This window comes from Grammomys surdaster, unplaced genomic scaffold (genome assembly GCF_004785775.1).
Source record: "Grammomys surdaster isolate TR1022 unplaced genomic scaffold, NIH_TR_1.0 327, whole genome shotgun sequence".
Taxonomy (NCBI): Eukaryota; Metazoa; Chordata; class Mammalia; order Rodentia; family Muridae; genus Grammomys; species Grammomys surdaster.
In genome coordinates this window covers 452,699-462,510 of record NW_021604746.1, presented here as the reverse complement: position 1 = coordinate 462,510, position 9,812 = coordinate 452,699, and the positions used below count along the sequence as shown (strand labels likewise).

Genomic DNA, 9,812 nt, shown 5'->3' with positions numbered 1-9,812 from the left:
AGAGAGAGAGAGAGAGAGAGAGAGAGAGAGAGAGAGAGAGAGAGAGAAGATACAGATAGGACATATATGAAGGCACTTTCTGCCAAATGTAATGGGCAGTACCCTGACAGTATTTAGGAAAAATCAGAGTAAAAGGAGATATTTGCTCTTTTGAGACATTTTATACCCAGGGATTTGGTAAATATGATAGACTCTCAGATCAGCTATTTTGAATATGTTTTTAAAGACCATATGGCATAATACTTTCTGCAGTACAAATTTTTTTAAATTATCTTTTTGTTTAAGGGCCACATAGTTAATAGTCTAAGCAGAAAAATTGAACCCTGGTACTTGAATTTTTAAGATCTCTCTCTCTCTCTCTCTCTCTCTCTCTCTCTCTCTCTCTCTCTCTCTCTCTCTCTGTGTGTGTGTGTGTGTGTGTGTGTGTGTGTGTGTGTAATATCTCCAGAGCTGGTTACAGGTGGTTGTGATCCACCCAATGTGTGAATTGGGACTGAATTTGGATCCTCTGTATAGAGAGCTGTATATGCTCTTAACTACTGAGTTATCTCTTTAGCCTCCTTCATATTCTAAAATGCAGAAGACAAACCAGGTGACAGTCTGTCCTGGTGTCTGCCTGAAACTAGAGCCTGAGTTCTTGATGTTTAAGACAACCTTATCTTAGGAAACTCCATATGTCAAGAATTGTGTGGGGTTTTTATAATAACACAATAAAAAGTGTGAGAAAGTCATTTTGATCCTCCATCACTTAGAGATAATGTAATTATGCAGTCAATTTTCATCCTAGTATATGATAATTAACCTAGTAGCATAAGCTTAATGTAGTGTTCAGAATAACTTCTCAGGGTATATGTCACATAGGAGTAACGAGTATTTCTTTACTTGCTTGTTCTGCAGGATACAGCAGTGTGGCGTAACTGCTCATGGCTGCAAACATATCTCAGAGATGCTCTGTGAAGATTCCAACTTAACACACTTGGACATGGGTCTGAATTCCATAGCTAATGGAGTGATGTTTCTTTGTAACACTATAAAGAATCCAAAATGCAGTCTAAAATGCCTAGGGTATGTGTTGATAGTTTTTTTTTTAAGTGTTTGGAACATCTCAGATTGCATAGATAATCATTCTGAGCCTTGTTTTAGATAATCCCCTCTGGAGGACTCAATATAGATAACCAATTGGGTTCTCACAATGTTGTACAGAGGGAATGAGGGTGTGAAATATAGGTAGGAATAGTTTATAATGAAGTGAATTTCTGGAGAACAATGCTTCTGTCGGGATGCAATGATCAGGAAGCAGAGGTCTTGCCCCAGTTCAGTACTCAGGCAACTGGATGTGATACCACACCCAGCAAACTCAGTGGCCCCATAAACAGCATGGTGGTCTCCATCCCCCTTCTCTCTTCCAAGCCTCAGCCAAAAACAACTCAATGAGTCAGCCTGCTTTGCAGCCAGAGTTCTGAGAAAGAGAATCTGGGTGGTAAAATTACTGCATTGCTGCAGAGATGAGAAAGACAGAACAATATAATATAGAATGCTTCTGTTTTGTTTTGATTATGACTGGGCATTCTAACAATTTCTGTCAAGGTTTAAATATCACTAGTGGTAATCTAGTAGAATGATGTTTGTCTTAACAGGAACATCCCTTTCCTTACAAGGACAAAGGCAATATTGAGTTGACAAAGGGGATCCACTACCCTTTCCCTACATATCCAAGTTTATATCCATTAAGTTCAGTCTGTGCCACTGATTTCTGCCAACCATATACTCTTGGATATGTGGTCATCCACGGGAGCAAGGTCAACTTATATAAATAGAATGCATATATCACAGTCTCTCCTATTAAGACACCAGGGTCATTTTGAAAGATGGGATGAAAAAATACGAGTCAAAATGGTAGATGACTACAATGAAGCAGGTTGTATATTGTTGCATGTAAACTCAAAATGATTGTTAGAACAAATACAAGACTGGATAAAATTTGCATCAGACAAAATCCAAGCATTGGAAACTGTCTTAGAGTTACTATTGCTGTGATGAAATACCATGACTAATAAACAAGTTGAGGAAGAAAAGGTCTATTTGGCTTAAACTTCCACATTACTATTCATTACTGAAGCAATTTAGAACAGGAACTCAAAACAAAGTGGGAACCGAAAGGCATGAGCTAATGGCAGAGGCCATGGTGGGTTGCTGTTTACTGGCTTGCTCCTCATAGCTTTTTCAGCCTGCTTTCGTCTAGAAAGCAAGACCACCAGCCAAGGGATGGCATCACCAATAATGGGCTGGGTGCCTCCTAATCAAATACTTAAAAAATAAAATAAAATAAAATAAAACAAAAAATGAAAAGAACTACAATCTTGCCTACAAGTCAGATCTTATGGAGGCATTTTTTTTTCAACTGAGGCTCCATCTTCTTTGACCTTAGCTTGTGTCAAGTTGATATAAAAGCAGCCCAAACAGAGAGAAATGTGGGTGTGAAATCTCACCCCTAGTTGAGTCGCTGCTAGGAGAGGGAATAGTCCATTTTCTTAGGGGAACATTTTACTATTTATAAATCAAACATGTTATAGTCAAGCTCTTTCGGAATATGTTTTTCTATATGTTGGCTGTGAAACCTACCATCTTATGTGTATAGGCTCACTCCCACTGAGTTATACTCCCAGCCTCTCACCATATTATTGCTTACTAGACTACACTACTCTATCGGTGAGTCATGCTCCTACCCTTTACTTGTGGACGCTAGACAAGCATTTCATCAGTAAGCTATGCCTTAGTCTTTGAGCAAGACATTTTTGAGATTTGGGCTTTGTTAAATAGCTCTGGTCTGGTCTTACACTTCTTCACTGTGGGATCTCTAGCAATAGTTTACATGCACTTGATAGAAGGCTGTTAAGGAGTAAATGCTGTTCTCTATTCCTTCAAGGCTCTGGGGTTGCTCCTTCAGTCCTTTGTATTGTGAGGAACTTGCCGCTGCCATTGCTAGCAACAAGAAGCTAGAAACTCTGGACCTGGGTCAGAATATTTTGGGGAAGAGTGGAGTAGTAATGATATTGAAGACTTTAAGTGATAACAATGGGCCCTTAAAGACAATCAGGTATGACCTTTCTCTTTGACATGGTGATTTTTAAATTATTAATTGATTTTATGTATATAAGTACAGGGTAGTTGTCTTCAGCACACCAGAGGAGGTCATCGTATCCTGTTACAGATGGTTGTGAGCCACCATGTGGTTGCTGGGAATTGAACCCAGGACTTCTGGAAGAACAGTCAGTCCTCTTAAGTGCTGAGCCATCTCTCCAGCCCCAATATGGTGACATTTCCATGGAGAGATTAATGCCATGGAAGGTTTTAAGTGGGATTACACCCTATAGGATTGAAGTTTCAATAGCATCAGGCAAGATAGCCTTCTAATGGTATCCTTCTACTTTAGGGGAATTGATTACCTACTCTCTAAATGGTCTTTCCTTGGGATAAAATATTGTTCACATTTCCCAGAGCAGTCAGTGTTAGAAATGTAAATTGATGCCTCCCAGGTGTATTCACACTTTTGACATCACAACATGACTTTGTCAACTACTAAGATCACACTAGAGAACTGTAGAATCAAATTACAAAACAAATCATAAAAATTTCCCTGCATCTTAAGTTTATGATGTTTTAAGATGGACTTACTTTATTTTATGTGAATGGGAGTTTTGAACACATGTTTGTACACCAAATATATGTGGTGCCCATAAAGGTGAGGAAAGAGCATTAGAATCCATGAAATTGGAGTCACAGATGGTTATGAGCTACTATATGGGCACTAGAAATTAAACCTGAGTCCTCTAGAAGAACAGCCAGTGCTCTTAACTGCTGATCTCCCCCAACCCCGAATTAATGATTTTTGTACTGAGCTATATTCATAACAATCCTGAGGTACATCCTACAGAGTAGAAGCTTGCATGTACAGGTATACACAAGGTCACACAGGTATTATATTGTATCCATCTCTCAATAAAATTAGTTCTTAGATCCTCCTTGTTATCCACGGTCTTTCTGTTTTAGAAACTGGTCCTCCAGACGAACAATCATATCAATAACTTAAGTATTCTACTTATATATTCTTTGATTTTATGCAGAGGACTCTAACATTATTATCTACCTCCTTATTTTTTACTGAGACATATATAAATCCATTCTAAGACTGGCTGGCTGTCTCCCTTTCCATCCATACATTATCTCACACTGTATCCTAGGCTGTTCTGGAGCTTGCCAAATAGCTAGTGAAGGGTGCCTTTGAAGTTATGGCAATCCTCTCACTTCAACCTCCCAAGTGCTGACATGACAGGTATGAGTCATCATGCTTGGCTTTAAATTTTTTTAAGGGCTAGGAGTAAAGAAAATAGGCTGCTTTATAGGCAATATTTAAATATGGGCACTGTGTTTTAATAAAACTTTTAAAAAACAAAAACAGATAGCCATTTTTCACCAGTCTGCTGCAACTTTCTGGCCTCAGCTCTGGTCTTTCATCATCTCTGATTCTATTACTTTCATATGCAACAAATGATATGATTCCAGGGTTCTGTTAATTGCTTAGTACTCTTAAAGCATTACTGATGAACAGACCCATTGTCATAATCTACTTAAAGACGTCGATACTTCCAGATATTTCAGATACTTCAATATTCCAAAAGGATAAGGGGCCATTATGATAAGAGACATGGTGCTAATCCACATGACAGCAAGGAGCAGGAACCCGAGAGTTCACATTGCAACTATAAACGTGGAGCAGTGAGTGGGTTAGAACTGTCATGAGGTCTTTTAACATTCAAAAGTCCACTTTCAATACCATACTTCTCCAACATTTCTTAGCCCTCTCCAAATGGTGTCATCAATGGGGACCAAGTCATTCAAATCACTGCTTTAAGTTGTAGATCAGGCATCTCTTAGATCTGGTTTAAAGATTCAGGATTATAACAAGGTAGGCCTGTAGTTCCAGAACTCGGGAGGCTGATGTAAGGGGCTTTTAAATTCCAGGCTAACTTGAGTTACATTATGATTTTGAGCCTATAATGAGCTCTTGTCTCAGAGGCCCTTTTCCCATCTTCCCATTGCTACATATGTGTAGTACAACATGACAGCTATAGTAGATCTAAGTTTCCCATTCATCTTGGAGTTGGTGTGATACGCTAATTCCTTTTTGCATTAGAAAAAGGCACACATTCTTGAAGCATCAACTGGTATGTTAGTAGAATTGTTTGTATGCTACACTTTTGTTACATGTGTATATTATGCACCAATCAAACAAGTAAGATTTTTATCACTTTACATCACTTTCTACTGGGTACTTTTGAGTGCCTCTCTTCTATAGTTTCATAGAATACTGTAAGTTATGGCCACCCTATTGTGTTACAGAATGTATGAACTTCTCCTTTACATCTGTTTTGGTACTCATTATCCCATCTTTCTATCTTCATTCCTGTAACCTTCTTACTACTAATAAGTATGACATATGAGATGGACTTTCTTAGATTTGCCATATACAAAAATACATGCAGCATTTTTCCATTCTCATTTAATGAAATTTCCTTCACATATGACTAATCTGTTTTGGATAAGCTGTATGCTCACCTCCAGGTGGTAGAAATCATATGCTTATAGGTATACAGGAGAGATTTACAGGGATGTTGTATAAGGGATGCCATTTCCTTATTTACTTAGTACAATAATTATAGTTATGAAAGCCACTGAAGCCACAGGGATTATATATCAATGTTGTTTTAGCCTATTTTTTGTATGATGCTGTTCTGTGAAATCTAGAGAATTACCTATGATGTCTATTCTTTCAGTCTCAAATGACTGAGCTTTAAAAAATATATAACAGGCAAAAGTTAAAAAAAAAGCAGCAAAGCAAGTAGCAGATAGAGCAGGAGATAGCAAAACTGTATCAAACCAGGAGTGTGCCCCACCCAAAGGATGTCTGGAATATTCTGACTGAGAGAGCAAAGCAACGTAACATTATTAAAATTGGGGGCTTACAAATACTCAGCAGAAATTGATTAGTGATATTTTGACAGCCAGCTGGAGTTCTTGATTGAAAGCGTCCTCTTCAAGGATGAGCTTCCGGCTTCTCTTCTCACCACTGGCATTTTATGGGATAAATATCAGTGTTAGGAATGATTCATCTACTAGCTGTTCTCAAGGTCAAGCTATTAATGATGCTTAAGTAGCACATGACAATCTACTTTTATACCATTTTAATTACATACAAGTATTAATATCAGTTCTAGGTTGAGGAACTAGCAATACAATAGATGCAAATAGTCAAGGAACAAGCAAGGCAATAAACACAAATAGTCAAAGAACAAACAAGACAATAAACAAAATTCTGTGATCACTCCTGTGATTACTATTTCTAAGGGCTTATCAGGATGACCAAAATATCTGAGCTTACTTTCCTGTCCTAGCCCAAAGTCATTTTCATGCTTGAAGCCTTCTTCTTTGTTCTAGCCTAAGATTTAGATTCCTGGCTGAAATTACTTCTTTGTTCTAGCATAAAAAAAAATATCTCCAAGGTTCTAGCATATAATGATGCTTAAGGGAAAATTCTACACAAAAGAAATCTTTTGTAGCTGGGTACAACTGTAAAGTTCTACAAAAATTCTTAGATATTAACTATTATTTATAAGAAAGTGTTTTCATAGACCATGACTATAATATGATAAAATAGCACATGACATTTTTCTTTCTTGTTTATACACTTCATACATGCATATAATGTGTTTTGATCAAATTCAATGCCTCCATTCCCCACTTCCCACTTCCTATAACTCCCCCCAGGACTCTTCCTTGCCAGTGTCGTGCACTCATCTTAAACTCATTGAGCCCACTTAATGCTACCAGTATGTGCATAGGATCATCCACTGCAGCCTATATACTGAAGAGCCTATTGAAATCAAACCCTGGAAGCCATATGACCCCCTATCCCAGCAGTCATCAGTTAGCAATTAACACTTCAGTTAGGGGTGGGGCTTCCTGAGCAAGTGACAATTTAATGATATCATTTACATTACAGGTGCTTTTGAAAAAACCCTGTTTGGATCTAAACACGTTTTCTGCTAGTTTCAAACAGATTTTTTTTCCTTTGGTGGGAATGAATTTCTTAAGACAACACAACTTGGGTCCCTGGGAAAATTAATGCTCTGTGGTCTTCCAGGATGAAGATAAATGAATCAAGCCAGATAATTGAGAAATTGTTGCAGGAAATAAAAGAAAGCAGGCCCAGCTTGAGGGTTGAAAATGTTACCAGCACATCTGCACCATCATACTGTGATCTCTTCTCTGAGTACATGGAACCTGTTCCTCTAACAACTAAGGAAAGGCAACCCAAGCTGCAAGACATCCAGACAATAGTCACTGAATGTCAGAGTCAATAAGACTATAACTTTTCCTTCTACTTCATAGTAAATGTCTCATAAGTCACCCACCCACGTCTGTCCACATTGTATTCTCACCAGCATAATAAAAGATACAACATGGTTTAAAGCTTCATTTATTAACATTCTTTGAGTCCTCTTATCAGAAAACTTCATTATTGGCATAGGAAAAATGTGATGAGGTTCATATTTGATTTATTCTTTGATTTTACTTTACATCTTGCTTATACCTTCCTGTTTGACCAAGCCAGCTTATTCAGTTAACAGGGTCTCAAGAGAGGGAGCAAATATTGAAAAGAAAAAGATAATTAGATAATACTATAATATGATTCCAGCCAGTGCTGAGGCTGAAGCAGCTTTATTTTTTTTTCCAGTCTGCTTTTATATCATTCTAGGTAATATACAAAGAATATGGTCAGTTCTAGGTCAAGTTCTAGGTCAAGGAACAGACAAGGCAATAAACAAAAATAGTCAAGGAACAGATAAGGCAATAAACAAAGTCCTGTGGTATTCAGGAACTTCTCATGATGATTAAGATCTTGAGTCTACATCCTTATGCTAGGCAATGTCAAATTCCTGCCTGAGCCTACTTCCATGTCCTGGTCCAATGTCAAATTCCTGCCAAATTTCTAGAATTGGCCTCAAGAGCTCTCCACTTCTCCCCTTTTTTATTTCATAAAAAATCTTCATCTTAGGTTGTTCTGACAAGAATGCCCTACTTACCTGTCATGGAATATGCATTATCAAAAGCAATGCATTTCTGTTTTAGGTTGGTAAGGCTTTGTGCAGAAACAAACTCATCCTTGACTGTCAGCCTGTTAAATTAGGGACTCTGTCTGGGGATCCATTTTTAGTTTCAAGCCATGTATTTTTGGCTGCCAACATACTGATGCTGTTAAAGGCAAGTTTTATCACAATGGGCAGGAATAAAAGTATTCTCAGGACGAGAAGGGCTAACATGATCAAACTATATATGCTAGTCTTGAAGGTTGACCAAGATGGAAATACTGACCTCAAGCCACAAATAATTTTATCAGCAATAACCACAGCATTCTTTAAATTTATAATCTCAGTATGCAAAGTTAAACCAGAGAGGTGTTAGAATCATGCCAAATACCTTGCAATTGCCTTTGAGCTTTCCTCCAATTATAGTGAGTATCATTGTAAATTTTAGAAGTAACAAAAGTCCATTGGTATTTAGCATGACACTTGAGATGGCTTCTTACTCTTAAACTCTGAACCTCCTCTCCAATAATTTGAATAGTATAAAGAGCATCAATTCATTGTTCCAAATGCCTATCTAAATATTCATGAATACTCAGAACATTAATATTTCTTTACTAAATAACAAGTATAGCTGCCTATACTTATGTCAAAGCAATTGCAGAAGCAGTGGTACTAGCTATTAATGTAATCAAAGCTTCTATACCAGCAATAATCAAGCCCACTACCCTCTTGCTTCTGCTTAAAGCCTGACTCACTTCTTCTAGTATTAGCAAGTCTTTTTTTTTTTTCAGAATACCAAGGTCCTGTAGTAGTCACAGGCAATAAAACAAATGCTGGTTGATAGACCACCATAACAGACATGCCAGATTTCATGATACTAACACAGTCAATACAACTTACATTAAAAGAAGAAAGAAAAGTAATTTTTAACATGGTCAATTAATAAAATAATGTGAGCCTTAACTCATGCACTAACATTTGTTCAAAATTCAGATCCTGTCGCTGTTCTAAATCCAGATCCTTTTCCAATTTTATCCACTGCAAATATAACTTCATAAAAGGCAATTGTCAGTTTTAAAATATGTCTCTGAAAATGTCAGAACCAGCCCTCCAAATTCCAACTGTCTTTTCATTTTTTCCAATATTGGATTGAATTCCAAACCAGTCCATGATTGAGTCAGAATAACTGGTCACATTAAAAGAGAAGGGTCATTATAACTTCTCTATTTTGTTAATTTTTTTTAAACCAGTTTCCATAGTCTGCATGTTCTCTGTCGGCCAAGGCCTAAAAGTTTGTGGCAAGGCAGCTTGTCCAATCTGGGATATAGGCAAGCAAAGGTGGGTCAGGAACATATGTCCAATATGGCTTCCCTGTCACCATTGTCCAGGCACTCAGCAAGCTAACGGTCAGCATCATTTTTTTTTGTCCCAGCAGCAGCATGCCTCACCAATCACACACTGGAAGCCACCACACTCCTTCAGCATCCTGAGAAAAAACACAAACATGCCCTCTTCCCCATACTAATATCTGATTGGGATCATGCCATATCCCAGTACATAGATCCTTTCATTACACCATGCAGAAGACAGTTCCTTGGTATTCAAATTTTTAAATTTAAAAGGAACACAATTTAAACCAATTTGCTGCGTATGGTATAATTCCCC

The 9,812-nt window shown here is 37.6% G+C and overlaps 1 protein-coding gene across 1 annotated transcript in view; it reads left to right on the top strand.

Moving 5' to 3' along the window:
- The window catches only part of LOC114630078 (NACHT, LRR and PYD domains-containing protein 7-like), a 25,059-nt gene extending 20,259 nt beyond the window's left edge, over positions 1-4,800 (top strand). The window contains exons 8-10 of the mRNA XM_028778153.1: positions 898-1,065; positions 2,927-3,097; positions 4,635-4,800. Of these exons, the coding sequence (XP_028633986.1) occupies positions 898-1,065; positions 2,927-3,097; positions 4,635-4,800 (505 nt within the window). The remainder of the gene's footprint in view (positions 1-897; positions 1,066-2,926; positions 3,098-4,634) is intronic.
- Positions 4,801-9,812: the final 5,012 nt, after the last annotated feature.